Source organism: Macaca nemestrina, chromosome 5 (assembly GCF_043159975.1).
Source record: "Macaca nemestrina isolate mMacNem1 chromosome 5, mMacNem.hap1, whole genome shotgun sequence".
Taxonomy (NCBI): Eukaryota; Metazoa; Chordata; class Mammalia; order Primates; family Cercopithecidae; genus Macaca; species Macaca nemestrina.
Genome location: NC_092129.1, coordinates 162,475,731 through 162,490,108, shown reverse-complemented (window position 1 = coordinate 162,490,108; position 14,378 = coordinate 162,475,731). Strand labels below are relative to the sequence as shown.

The 14,378-nt window shown below is 46.2% G+C and overlaps 1 protein-coding gene and 1 pseudogene across 1 annotated transcript; both read left to right on the top strand.

Moving 5' to 3' along the window:
* Positions 1 to 265: 265 nt before the first annotated feature.
* On the top strand, positions 266 to 5,285 carry LOC105482520 (SRY-box transcription factor 4). Its single transcript, XM_011742655.2, has one exon. It carries the CDS (start codon positions 1,201 to 1,203, stop codon positions 2,626 to 2,628), a length of 1,428 nt encoding a protein of 475 aa, XP_011740957.1. The 5' UTR covers positions 266 to 1,200; the 3' UTR covers positions 2,629 to 5,285.
* A 100-nt stretch (positions 5,286 to 5,385) lies between these two features.
* Positions 5,386 to 10,437, top strand: LOC105482521 (bolA-like protein 2 pseudogene; annotated as a pseudogene).
* The last annotated feature ends 3,941 nt before the right edge of the window (positions 10,438 to 14,378 follow it).

Sequence of the window (14,378 nt, the reverse complement as noted above, 5' to 3'; positions counted from 1 at the left end):
ACAGTATTTCACCCTTACCCCGCCCCCTTCCAAGCCCCTTGTTATCTAACATAATGGTTAGAATACATTTCCGTCTCTCCCTTTAATAATTTCATGCATTAACATCCTCTTCACACACTGTACACACACGCACGCCCGCACACACACGCGTGCGCATACACACACACAGCAAAAGGAAAAAAGAGGCAGCAGAAATCTCAGCTGTACTTCTAGCCCTTTTAAAAAGTTTGCTCTGTAAATTGGAATGAGGTCAGATTTGGAGCTTCTCATTGCACGCGGAGATTATTATTGCATCGGGTTCCAAGCCAATGGGAAGCCCGGGGGAGGGGTTTGGCATGAGGAAGCGTTGGTTACAGCAGCTGATTGGCTGCAGCCAAGACTGTGAAAGGATAAAGAGGCGCGAGGCGGAATTGGGGTCTGCTCTAAGCTGCAGCAGGAGAAACTGTGTGTGAGGGGAAGAGGCCTGTTTAGCTGTCGGGTCTCTAGTTCTTGCACGCTCTTTAAGAGTCTGCACTGGAGGAATTCTTGCCATTACCAGCTCCCTTCTTGCAGAAGGGAGGGAGAAACATACATTTATTCATGCCAGTCTGTTGCATGCAGGCTTTTTGGCTTCCTACCTTGCAACAAAATAATTGCACAAACTCCTTAGTGCCGATTCCGCCCACAGACAGTCCTGGAGCCAGAGTCTTTTTTGCTTTGCATTGTAGGAGAGGGACTAAGTGCTAGAGACTATGTCGCTTTCCTGAGCTACCGAGAGCGCTCGTGAACTGGAATCAACTGCTTCAGGGAAAAAGAAAAAAAAAAAAAAAAAGACTTGCCTGGGAGGCCGCGAGAAACTTGTATTGGAAGCTTCAGCAACCAGCATTCGAAAAACTCCTCTCTACTTTAGCACGGTCTCCAGACTCAGCCGAGAGACAGCAAACTGCAGCGCGGTGAGAGAGCGAGAGAGAGGGAGAGACTCTCCAGACTGGGAACTATAACTCCTCTGCGAGAGGCGGAGAACTCCTTCCCCGCATCTTTTGGGGACTTTTCTCTCTTCGCCCACCTCCGCCCCTGCGAGGAGTTGAGGGGCCAGTTCGGCCGCCGCGCGCGTCTTCCCGTTCGGCGTGTGCTCGGCCCGGGAAGCCGGGAGGGCCCGGCGATCGCGCCGCGGCCGCCGCGAGGGTGTGAGCGCGCGTGGGCGCCCGCCAAGCCGGGGCCATGGTGCAGCAAACCAACAATGCCGAGAACACGGAAGCGTTACTGGCCGGCGAGAGCTCGGACTCGGGCGCCGGCCTCGAGCTGGGCATCGCCTCCTCCCCCACGCCCGGCTCCACCGCCTCCACGGGCGGTAAGGCCGACGACCCGAGCTGGTGCAAGACCCCGAGTGGGCACATCAAGCGGCCCATGAACGCCTTCATGGTGTGGTCGCAGATCGAGCGGCGCAAGATCATGGAGCAGTCGCCCGACATGCACAACGCCGAGATCTCCAAGCGGCTGGGCAAACGCTGGAAGCTGCTCAAAGACAGCGACAAGATCCCTTTCATTCGAGAGGCGGAGCGGCTGCGCCTCAAGCACATGGCTGACTACCCCGACTACAAGTACCGGCCCAGGAAGAAGGTGAAATCCGGCAACGCTAACTCCAGCTCCTCGGCCGCCGCCTCCTCCAAGCCAGGGGAGAAGGGAGACAAGGTCGGTGGCAGCGGCGGGGGCGGCCATGGGGGCGGCGGCGGCGGCGGGAGCAGCAACGCGGGGGGAGGAGGCGGCGGTGCGAGTGGCGGCGGCGCCAACTCCAAACCGGCGCAGAAAAAGAGCTGCGGCTCCAAAGTGGCGGGCGGCGCGGGCGGCGGGGTCAGCAAACCGCACGCCAAGCTCATCCTGGCAGGCGGCGGCGGCGGCGGGAAAGCAGCGGCTGCCGCCGCCGCCTCCTCCTTCGCCGCCGAACAGGCGGGGGCCGCCGCCCTGCTGCCCCTGGGCGCCGCCGCCGACCACCACTCGCTGTACAAGGCGCGGACTCCCAGCGCCTCGGCCTCCGCCTCCTCGGCGGCCTCTGCTTCCGCAGCGCTTGCAGCCCCGGGCAAGCACCTGGCGGAGAAGAAGGTGAAGCGCGTCTACCTGTTCGGCGGCCTGGGCACGTCGTCGTCGCCCGTGGGCGGCGTGGGCGCGGGAGCCGACCCCAGCGACCCCCTGGGCTTGTACGAGGAGGAGGGCGCGGGCTGCTCGCCCGACGCGCCGAGCCTGAGCGGCCGCAGCAGCGCCGCCTCGTCCCCCGCCGCCGGGCGCTCGCCCGCCGACCACCGCGGCTACGCCAGCCTGCGCGCCGCCTCGCCCGCCCCGTCCAGCGCGCCCTCGCACGCGTCCTCCTCGGCCTCGTCCCACTCCTCCTCTTCCTCCTCCTCGGGCTCCTCGTCTTCCGACGACGAGTTCGAAGACGACCTGCTCGACCTGAACCCCAGCTCAAACTTTGAGAGCATGTCCCTGGGCAGCTTCAGCTCGTCGTCGGCGCTCGACCGGGACCTGGATTTTAACTTCGAGCCCGGCTCCGGCTCGCACTTCGAGTTCCCGGACTACTGCACGCCCGAGGTGAGCGAGATGATCTCGGGAGACTGGCTCGAGTCCAGCATCTCCAACCTGGTTTTCACCTACTGAAGGGCGCGCAGGCAGTGGGGAGCGCCGGGGGTAGGAGAGGAGAAAAAATAAAAATAAAAAATGAAACGAAAAGGACAGACGAAGAGTTGAAAGAGAAAAGGGAAAAAAGAAAAAAAAATGAGCAGGGCTGGCTTCGACCGCATTCCCGTCGTCGGAAAGCGCGGCGGCGTTTTGGACCCGCGCTCCCATCCCCCACCTTCCCGGGCCGGGGACCCACTATGCCCAGCCGGAGGGACGCGGAGGAGGCAGAGGGTAGACAGGGGCGACCTGTTATTGTTGTTATTGATGTTGTTGTTGATGGCAAAAAAAAAAAAAAAAAAGCGACTTCGAGTTTCCTCCCCTTTGCTTGAAGAGACCCCCCTCCCTTTCCAAAGAGCTTCCGGACTTGTCTGCACCCCCAGCAAGAAACCGAGTTAGTTTTCTAGAGACTGAAGGAATCTCCCCATTCCTGCATCACCACCTTGGTTTTGTTTTATTTTACTTCTTGGTCAAGAAAGGAGGGGATAACCCAGCGCTCCCCTCCCCTCCCCCTTTTTTAAACGCCTGATGAAGACAGAAGGTTCCGGGGTGACGAGTTTGGCCGATGGCAGATGTTTTGAGGGAGCGCCGGGACTGAGAGACTCCACGCAGGCGAATTCCCGTTTGGGGCTTTTTTTTTTTCTCTCTCTTCCTTTTCCCCCTGCCCCGTCTGCAGCCAGAGGAGGAGATGTTGAGGGGAGGAGGCCAGCCAGAGTGACCGGCGCTAGGAAATGACCCGAGAACCCCGTTGGAAGCGCAGCAGCGGGAGCTAGGGGCGGGGGCGGAGAAGGACACGAACTGGAAGGGGGTTCACGGTCAAACTGAAATGGATTTGCGCGTTGGGGAGCAGGCGGCGGCGGCTGCTGGTCCTGCGCCTTCCTTCTACGTGAAATCAGTGAGGTGAGACTTCCCAGACCCCGGAGGCGTGGAGGAGAGGAGACTGTTTGATGTGGTACAGGGGCAGTCAGTGGAAAGCGAGTGGTTTCGGAAAAAAAAAAAAAAAGAAAAAAAGAAAAAAAAAAGGTTTTTTCTTCTCTTAATCGGAATCGTGATGGTGTTGGATTATTTCAATGGTGGGGTTAATATAGCATGTTATCCTGTCTATCTTTTAAAGATTTCTGTATAAGACTGTTGAGCAGTTTTTAAAATAGTGTAGGATAATATAAAAAGCAGATAGATGGCGCTATGTTTGATTCCTACAACGAAATTATCACCAGCTTTTTTTCATTCTTAACTCTCTAAAGGATTCAAACGCAACTCAAATCTGTGCTGGACTTTAAAAAAACAATTCAGGACCAAATTTTTTCTCAGTGTGTGTGTTTATTCCTTATAGGTGTAAATGAGAAGACGTGTTTTTTTCCTTCACCGATGCTCCATCCTCGTATTTCTTTTTCCTTGTAAATGTAATCAGATGCCATTTTATATGTGGACGTATTTATACTGGCCAAACATTTTTTTGCTTTTGTCCCTTTTTTTCTTTCCTTTCTTTTTACTTTATTTCTTTATTCCTTCCTTTTTTTTTCCTTGTTTTCTTTCTTTCTTTTTTTTTTTTTTTTTTTTTTTTTGGTAGTTGTTGTTACCCACGCCATTTTACGTCTCCTTCACTGAAGGGCTAGAGTTTTAACTTTTAATTTTTTATATTTAAATGTAGACTTTTGACACTTTTAAAAAACAAAAAAAAGACAAGAGAGATGAAAACGTTTGATTATTTTCTCAGTGTATTTTTGTAAAAAATATATAAAGGGGGTGTTAATCGGTGTAAATCGCTGTTTGGATTTCCTGATTTTATAACAGGGCGGCTGGTTAATATCTCACACAGTTTAAAAAATCAGCCCCTAATTTCTCCATGTTTACACTTCAATCTGCAGGCTTCTTAAAGTGACAGTATCCCTTAACCTGCCACCAGTGTCCACCCTCCGATCCCTGTCTTGTAAAAAGGGGAGGAGAATTAGCCAAACACTGTAAGCTTTTAAGAAAAAGTTTTAAAAGAAATACTGCTCTGTCCAGAGGCTTTAAAACTGGTGCATTTACAGCAAAAAGGGATTCTGTAGCTTTAACTCGTAAACCACATCTTTTTTGCACTTTTTTTATAAGCAAAAACGTGCCGTTTAAACCACTGGATCTATCTAAATGCCGATTTGAGTTCGCGACACTATGTACTGCGTTTTTCATTCTTGTATTTGACTATTTAATCCTTTCTACTTGTCGCTAAATATAATTGTTTTAGTCTTATGGCATGATGATAGCATATGTGTTCAGGTTTATAGCTGTTGTGTTTAAAAATTGAAAAAAGTGGAAAACATCTTTGTACATTTAAGTCTGTATTATAATAAGCAAAAAGATTGTGTGTATGTATGTTTAATATAACATGACAGGCACTAGGACGTCTGCCTTTTTAAGGCAGTTCCGTTAAGGGTTTTTGTTTTTAAACTTTTTTTTGCCATCCATCCTGTGCAATATGCCGTGTAGAATATTTGTCTTAAAATTCAAGGCCACAAAAACAATGTTTGGGGGAAAAAAAGAAAAAATCATGCCAGCTAATCATGTCAAGTTCACTGCCTGTCAGATTGTTGATATATACCTTCTGTACATAACTTTTTTTGAGAAGGAAATAAAATCAGCTGGAACTGAACCCTAAATCTTGACTTTTGTCGTTATTATGCCCAATGCCTGGGATGGGAAAAGCCCTGCGGTATCTAGACACTACACAATCTGCCTTAGCTTTAAAAAAAATAAGTTATCAGAGGAGTCTTGTCAAATGCTACCTTATTGAGGAATATTAAATGTCTCTTGGCCAGATTTCTCCTGACCCTGAAATGATGGCATCAGCTGAATATGTGTCAACTCAACACATGCTTTCTAGGAATTTTCTGAGTTTACCATATTTAAAAATGCCCTTTGTCTTGGAATCTGAAAAAGAGGGGGAGGGGCAACGTGGACAGAATTCTTCACAGATGAAACTGGCTAGCTGATCTTTTTTTGAACTTGGTGCTCCTGGAGCTGCTTTCTCCTTGATATGCCCATGCTTACCTCTAGCAGTGGCTATAATTGGTTTCCAAGGGTTAAGGACAAATAAGCTGTTAAATTATCAGTAGATTATACAGGATTAGACTTTTACCCATTATGAAATGCTAAAGGTGTATGCAATTTTTTTTTTTCTCAAGCAGAAAGGTTGATGTGGTGCTACGATCTCCATTTTTTGCCATGCCCAACATGGTGTTAATGTAAGAGAACTGCATCAATAAAGATGACCTGGAGAAGCTGGCTCCATATGGGCTCAGAGGAAAGCCCCCTGTCTCTCAAAATAGCACTTTGGCTGCTGGAGATTTGTGCTTTTTCTAAGAATCAGGCAGGAATGTTTAGACTGCAAAGAGAAAAAGTTCTTGGATTTCTTAAGGCCTAATACTCTTGGGTTTGGAACATGCAACTTGCTAAGTGGCACTATTTCCTGTTTATTTTGAGAGTTAACAATTGCTATTAACTAACAAAAGCCATCTTTACTTCCAAATGTGTGTTAAAAATGTGTTTTTTACATGTCTTGAGTTTTTCAGCACTGGAGAGGAGGGGTTAATAAGCAGAAGTGTTTGGAAATAATCCCTTACTCATTTGGATTACTTGTAGATTAGGGAGTATTATGCTGGAAGGTACACCTGGAAAAAGAGAACTTTGAGGACTGGTCTAAAAGGAGGGGGTTTTGTGGTTGTCCAATGGAAAGCAATGATCCATCCCCAAAAACCAATATAACTTGTGTTTCCATTTAATTTATCTCTTAAAGATAGCTACTAGTTTTCAACATTTTTTTCATGTATGGTGCTCATATATTTAGTTTTAATTGCATTTGTGTTCTGCAATTGGAATTCCATTTTTTAAAATGACCCTAGAACAACATGGCATCTAAGTTTCTTCAAAGATCTTTGCAAAAGGAAAAACCCTTCTTTAGAAAAGTGCTTTTAATTTGTGTTCATTGCAGTGATAATATAATTGTTTAGCTTTTTTCAGATCCAAGATATCAATAGCATGACATAAATGCAACCTAAATGATGCGTTTTTAAAATGATGCATCTCTTTTAAAGTATATTTTTATTTCGGAGGATTCTCCTGTTAGAACTTATTTTTCCTTGACTCTCCATGTAAAAGCAGATGCTTTAAATATTTCCTTTAAGAATTTTGATAACATTGGTTTAAAAATAAAAGCTGAAATGTGTGTGTCCTTCCTGGCAGGTGGTAAAGTAAACGTAAGAAGCATTTTTGTACAATGTCTTTTCCTCTGAGTCTGTTTTCATTCATAAGGGAAACTTACGTGTTAGGTGGTAGAAGGCATAATAAACATATGAAACCAAACAGTTTTGATTTAGTATGATTTTTTTACTTTCAGATAATTGGGATCAATAGAAAAGAATAAGTTTCAGATTTTCTTTTAAGAATATCAAGCAATTGCTTCTGGCCCTGTGCTCCATCAGAAATGTGAATCCATGATACTTGCTTAAGCAAGTTTTGTTCATTCCTAGTTGAATCCCTTTAAGTGCCAAGAAAAAAAAAAAAAGCATGTAAGCTCAGAGGGTGGGCCCAGCTCCTGGAAAGGCTTTTGGGGTTTGTTTTTACCCTGCTCTTGGGGTACTAGGGGAGCTAAGGGATTCTGAGGAAAGCAAGAAAGCAAAGGGTTAAATGGACATCAACATTTACCAAGGGTGTCCTGTGTTTGTAGGGTACACATAAATTAGAAGACATGGTCTGGAGAATGCTATGGATCAGAATGCTTAATTATGAATTTAAAACAAATTTAGGGATCCCGAGGAAGTATTTGAAAAGATAGAAATGTTAAAAAAAAAAATTTTTTTTTTTTTAAGAATACAAACCCATCTATCCATTTGGATTTCTCAGAGTGTAAGGTTGGTATGCTTTATTTCTCTTTCTGGTGGTTTTTGTTTTGTGCCTCCTCCTGGCACCCCTCCTATTAAGGCCTACAAAATACCTCTCTAACCCATATTCACTAGGGTTTACCCCTAACCCTCTTTCTGGAGAGAGATATCTCCATACGCATTTTCACTATCATTTGAAAGCTAAAGTGGAGGGGTGGGAAGAAAGCATCGCCAGGCATCTGCATGGTGTTTCAGGCTCTGCCAAGTGTCTATGGCCATTCCCCTTTGCCCAGGATAAAGCACAGAATTCACAGGCTGCTCTTCAAGGCCCCGCATAAAGGGTTTTAGCCCAACTTTCCAGTTCTTCCAATTGCAGTATAACCAAACTGCTCTTTCCTGATAGACTGGAATTCTTGAAGGACAGGAATTAGGCATTGAATACTTCTCGTATTCCCCAGTTTGCTTTCGCTCCTTCTTTTCACATAATAAATGCTAAATTCTTATTTGTTGACTTAACATTTACATGGTTTCCATGGGGCCCTAAGAACTTACAACATGCATTTGCATTTTATGCTGCCTGTGGTTAAGTACCAGCGCTGGATTGCATGAAAACCTGAATTAGAATTCTGCCTCTGAAACCAACAAGCTGGAGGACCTGGGACAGATTTCTCAGCCTCTTTAAGTTTCCGTGTTTTAAATCGTCATACAGAAAGAGGGCTATCTAATGTAGACAGCTGTCCTGAGAACAGAGTGAAGCGGAACTTGTGTGATATGTCGTAATGCCTGGCCTACCCCATGGGCTCCTTGAATGCTAGAACCTGACCTTATGGGTGGTTCTAAAAAGCTAATGTATGTAAAGCCTAACACAGTGCCAGCAACATAGAAGATGCTTTAAATTCTAAAAATAGGGAGCAAAGCAGCGAGGCCGGGGTCCGAACTGGGGTTCTGTGCCCGCTGGGCTGCTGCTCCAGCTGGACTATCGCCATGGAACTCAGCGCCGAATACCTCATGGAGAAGCTGCAGCGGGACCTGACGGCGGAGCATGTGGCAGTGGAGGACACCACCACCCGCAGCCGTTGTGCCTGTAGCTTCCGAGTCCTGGCGGTGTCGGCCAAGTTCGAGCGCAAGTCCCTGCTTCAGAGACACCGGCTGGTGAACGCGTGCCTAGCAGAAGGGCTTCTGCACATCAATACCTTTGAACAGAAAACCCTGATCCCAGAGCAGTGGGCCCGTGAGCGGTAGAAATGAGGGACTGGGACTTGCACAGCCATTAAATTATAAATCTGGAAAAAAAATTCTACAAATAAATCTCCTGAATCAATGTTTCTCACTCCGCTACACGAATCCCCAGCATCAGAATTACCTGGAGATTCTTGTTAAGAGTAGCGATTATACGGATTGCCAGCCACAGTCAGACAGTGGGGATGGGGCCTTAATGAGCACCCCCCCCATAGATTCCCAATGCTCACTGAAGTTTGGAAATCAGTACCCTCACTGTATTTTAGCATATTCTCCCGATAAGTATGCAGGCAAGGGATTATGACACCTTCATTGTTTCAGCATGGAGAAATTGAGTTGAGAATGGCCCAATGGCTGATCTGAGGTCACAAGGTCAGAAGTGCCAGTAAGGGTATTGGAACTCTATCTCCCGAGCCCTAGAATCAGCCTAGAACTTTCGCCTTCTCCATTTCTACCGAAGGCTTGGTCCCTTGGCAAAAATTGGCAGTCCCTGCACTTCCCTTAGCCCTCTGACTCCCTATCCATTTTCTCAAGGATGCCCTTCCACCGTTCTAGTTGAAAGTTTTAAGTTTGGGCCGGGGATGTGGCTCATGCCTGTAATCCTAGTCCCTTGGGAGGCCAAGGTGGGTGGATCACCTGAGGTCAGGAGTTTGAGACCAGCCTGACCAACATGGTGAGATCCCGTCTCCACTAAAAATACAAAAAAATTAGCTGAGTGTAGTGGCACATGCCTTTAATCCCTGCTACCTGGGAGGCTAAGGCAGGAGAATCGCTTGAACCTGGGAGATGAAGTTGCAGTGAGCCAAGATTGCACCATTGCACTCCAGCCAGGGCAACAAGAGCAAAAATCCATCTCAAAAAAAAAAAAAAAGTAAGTTTAAGTAATTAGCCAAGTTATTATGTATATATATTCCAGTTAAACAACTGTGTACTAAAAGATGAACCCAGGGACTGATGTTCGGAAGAAGTATCCAAGGCAGAGAACAGAAATGATATAAATACAGTGCCTGAAACTTCTGCTTTGTTGTTTAAAAGGCAGAGCTTCCAGCAAGTGAGAAAATTGGAAATTATTCAGAGCGCACTCAGCCTTTATAGAGAGGGATATCGTCTACCCATTATATCCTAATGAGATTGACCGTTGGCTACAGTTAACTTGAAGGGTTTTATGGTTTCCTGCATGTGTTGTTTTCCTTCTCTATGTTAAAAAGAAGAAAAAAAAAAAACCTCTCACATCATTAAACGGTACTTCCCAGGGGGCTGTCTGAGTAGGCTGCTGCATTTTGGTTTGGGCCTTAGTTAACAATGGACTTCTATGTGTGTATGTTTGTGAATACAGGTGATAATAAATTTAGCCCATTTTATTTTCTTTTGACAGTTTCAATTCAGGGCAATTGGTTTATGGAGTACCGCCAAACAGGCCTAAGTCAAGTCATGGCAGGAAGTTTCTTGTAGGGCCTACCCTGCAGATTTTTTGTTTAAGGACCAAGTTCTAAGTCATTTGTGCACCAATATACACAGCTGCTTTGCATCATACCTAAGACATTCTAAGGGTATTCCATTTGAGTGTTTTTTTTTTAAGGGTAGGACATTAAGAAACAAATGAAATATCATTTACTTAGCCCACTTGCTGCTTTAGATATTTTTCCAAATACATAATTCTTTGGATTAGTTTTTAAACACATAATAAATGTGCTGTTTCCTGACATAACATGCAGTTGAAAGGCAAGTGAAAACACTGTCTATTATCCTTAGTAGGTAGGCTCTCTCCAGTCAGTGAATGCCCAGCAGTGCAGGGCGATGGTTGGCTAATGCATGCGATGCATGTAACTGCTTTTACAAGAGCTAAGCAGAAGGGTCCTGTTGAACGATCAGTTAGCTCCCCTTGTATGTGTGGTTGTTACATTCTTTCCTACCGGCCCCTGCCCTAACTTCCTCAGATCAACACCTAAAGCCTGTGAAAATAGTCTCTTCTGGAACCCCTGACCTTCAGTCTCTGCCCCTGCTTTCTCCCTTCCCATTCCCACACTTTCTATGTGGGCCTTTTATCTCTCCTGTTTGCCAATTCCCCTTAGAGTTTGAATAATTTATCTGAAGTTCCTGGGAAGTTGTGGGGCTGTCTGTAGTCTCAAAATACACTGCACTTTGTTCCTTCTCTAGGCCGAGGTAGGTCCAAAAGCCTGTCTTTGAAAGAGGTGGTGCTAAGTACATTGGGGGATTTACTAACAATTTTAATTTTTTGGATAAGCACCCAATGAATCCAAAAGCTTGAGGAAAGAAAAAATAAGAGGCAAAAGATGAAGGTGAGTAGTACATTGCAATTCCGATATCTCCCAAAGAATGTCAAGTAAATTAAGGGAACACGGATTAAGATTTCCAGTTCTTATTGTTATAATAATGTATTTTATACATGTCTTTTCAAACACATGAGAGTTTTCCTTGAGTAGTTACTAGAAGTGGAAAGTTGCTGGGTCTTAGTCTTATAGACAAAGGCTTTTGACAGTTTTTGTACCCTGGTGCTGGTTAGGTGTAAAGTGGTTTGAGGAGAGAAAAACTAGTGATATGTCTAAATGAACACAGGTTAAAAAGTAAACCAAACTTTCAAACAATCATTTTAACCCCCAGAGAAGGTGAACAGATTATTTTAATATGTAAGTAGATACATCTGCAAATCATACTGAGATGATTTTTCTATCCCAAGTGTCTGATAACATACATGAATAGAAAAGCGAACAATCACAGTAATAGCCTTGACACTGACATGGTGACAAAGTATGGGGACTTTAGCACTACCGAAATAAACATGAGAACAGCGATCAACTCTCTTTGGTCTTTTTCTTCCATGAGAACTCATCAGGCTGATTCCCATTTCTGCATTACCAGCCTTACTTTTTTTTTTTTCCTTTTGCTAGGCTCTGTGATTGCAAGGAACAGAATCACTCAAGTAACCTGAAATCGTGGGGCTTTATTACAAAGAAACACAAGGCTACAAGGGAACTGAAAATGTCATGGTAGTTCTAGGAGAAATAGCATTCAAGATCCATGGCAGCTCTAGAGAGCAGGTTAAGTGGTTGCCAATTTAGCATCAAGATTGTGCAGATGGCGGGGCGCGGTGGCTCACGCCTGTAATCCCAGCACTTTGGGAGCCCAGGCGGGCGGATCACAAGGTCAGGAGATCGAGACCATCCTGGCCAACACGGTGAAACCCCGTCTCTACTAAAAATACAAAAAATTAGCTGGGCGCGGTGGCAGGCACCTGTAGTCCCAGCTACTGGGGAGGCTGAGGCAGGAGAATGCCGTGAACCTGGGAGGTGGAGCTTGCAGTGAGCCGAGATCGCGCCACTGCACTCCAGCCTGGGCGACCGAGTGAGACTCCGTCTACAAAAAAAAAAAAAAAAAGATTATGCAGATAATTAATATTGCTCAGGTATTCTGTTAGTTTTCCTCTGTGTGTTGATTTTCTCCCAATACCAAATCTTGCTTCTGTTTTCCATATTTTGTCCTTCATATTCCCTTTTAAGACAGCTCTGGGCTGGGCACGGTGGCTCAGGCCTATAATCCCAGCACTTTGGGAGGCCTTGGTGGGTGGATGACTTGAGGTCAGGAGTTCAAGATCAGCCTGGCCAACATGGTGAAAACCCCGTCTCTACTAAAAATACAAAAATTAGCTGGCCATGGTGGCGTAAGCCCGTAGTCCCAGCTACTTGGGAGGCTGAGGCAGGAGAACCACTTGAAGCCGGGAGGCGGAGGTTGCAGTGAGCCAAGATGGTGCCACTGCCCTCTGGCCTGGCGACAGAGCGAGACTTCGTCTCAAAAAAAAAAAAAAAATTTGCTGGGCATGATGGCATGCACCTGTAATCCCAGCTACTCTGGAGGCTGAGGCAGGAGAATCGCTTGAACCCGGGAGGCAGAAGTTGCAGTGAGTTGAGACGGTACCACTGCACTCCAGCCTGAGCGACAGAGCAAGACTCCATCTAAAAAAAAAAAAAGGAAAGAGGCCAGGCGCAGTGGCTCAAGCCTGTAATCCCAGCACTTTGGGAGGCCGAGACGGGCAGATCACGAGGTCAGGAGATAGAGACCATCATGGCTAACACGGTGAAACCCCGTCTCTACTAAAAAATACAAAAAACTACCCGGGCGAGGTGGCAGGTGCCTGTAGTCCCAGCTACTTGGGAGGCTGAGGCAGGAGAATGGCGTAAACCCAGGAGGCGGAGCTTGCAGTGAGCTGAGATCTGGCCACTGCACTCCAGCCTGGGCGACACAGCAAGACTCCATCTCAAAAAAAAAAAAAAAAAAAAGAAAAAGACAACTCTGCAGGGCAGTTATTTCAATTACTTGCCAAGCAATGAACCGGCTGCTTTGGCGTTGTGTGCCTACTTTTGAACAAATCACTTATTAATTGATTATATTCTTCACTCTCCCATCCCTCTTTGTTTTGCTTTTGTTCCTAGGTCTGATGGCTCTCATACGTCCTCTTTATATTTTTTTCTTTGACCTTCATATGCTAAGGGAGGGTAAACCCCAAGGTTCATGGAACATCCACCCTTCCTCCTCCACCATCCACAGTATCCTCATTTCGAACAGACTGACTTGGCTTTTATGTATTTAAGATTCTAACTTTTTCCCTATAGCTCAAATTTTGGCACTCAGGCCTAGATATATAAACAGCAGAGATTAAATACACCACATTCTAAAGGGAAGCCAGGTGAAGGCCTTACCCCAGTAATCCAGAACAGAAAAGATCCTACCATAGTCAATATTCCCCTTCTCAACACTGCTTCTCCAGTCCAAATAAGCACGGGATTGGAAAAAGGAAAGGAAGAGAGTCAAGGAGTCCTGAAACATCCTTGAGGGGAGCCCAGTGCTTCCTTGCCCCATTCCAAAACCAAGTGATGGGAAAGTTCCAAAGGATTCTCCAGGAGAATAATTCATAGAGAGTGGGGTGTCTACGGGAAGGGAAGGCGGGCATTTTATTTGTACTCCGTCATCTGCTTAACCAGCTGAGTTGTTCTACCAGAGAGAGCTGGGGTTGGGAATGTGCAGGTGGGCTGGAGGGGATTGTTGACTATCTGCTTTCTACCATTCGACATAGCAAGGATATGCGTCTCCGTGGGTCAAGTACATGAAAGTAGGAATTGAAGAAGCAAGACGGTTGTGTGGAGTACTGTGGGGAGCGGGAATTAGAGTGGTATAGAAGAATTCAGGCTGGAGTTTTCCAAGGCAAAATGGACTTGGAGAGGACAGAAGGACCCACCTATGTGCCCTTGGGAAAACCAGCATTTAGATGCCCACCTTACAAAAGGCCATCAATGGCCAGTAGGTGTTAGCTGGAGAATCAGCTCACAGCGACAGCCACAGGCCTCTAACGGTGACCGGTTAAGTAGAGGGATACTTGTATTTTTCCCTGTCCTGCATCCTTCCCCCAACAACTAGAGGAGCTAGGCTTTGAAGTAAGAGGAGAGAAAGTATCCTTCTACTCCAAGCAACTCAAGTTGACTCAGAAGTAGAAGATTGATTTAATTACTTATTTCGAGACAGGGCCTCTCTCTCATCCCCAGGCTAGAGTGCAGTGGCATAATTACAACTCATTACAGCCTCAACTTCTTGAACTCAGTCGATCCTCCCACCTCAGCCTCC

Coding starts and splice junctions, on each gene's coding strand:
- LOC105482520 (XM_011742655.2), top strand. CDS start 1,201: ATGGTGCAGCAAACCAACAATGCCGAGAACACGGAAGCGTTACTGGCC.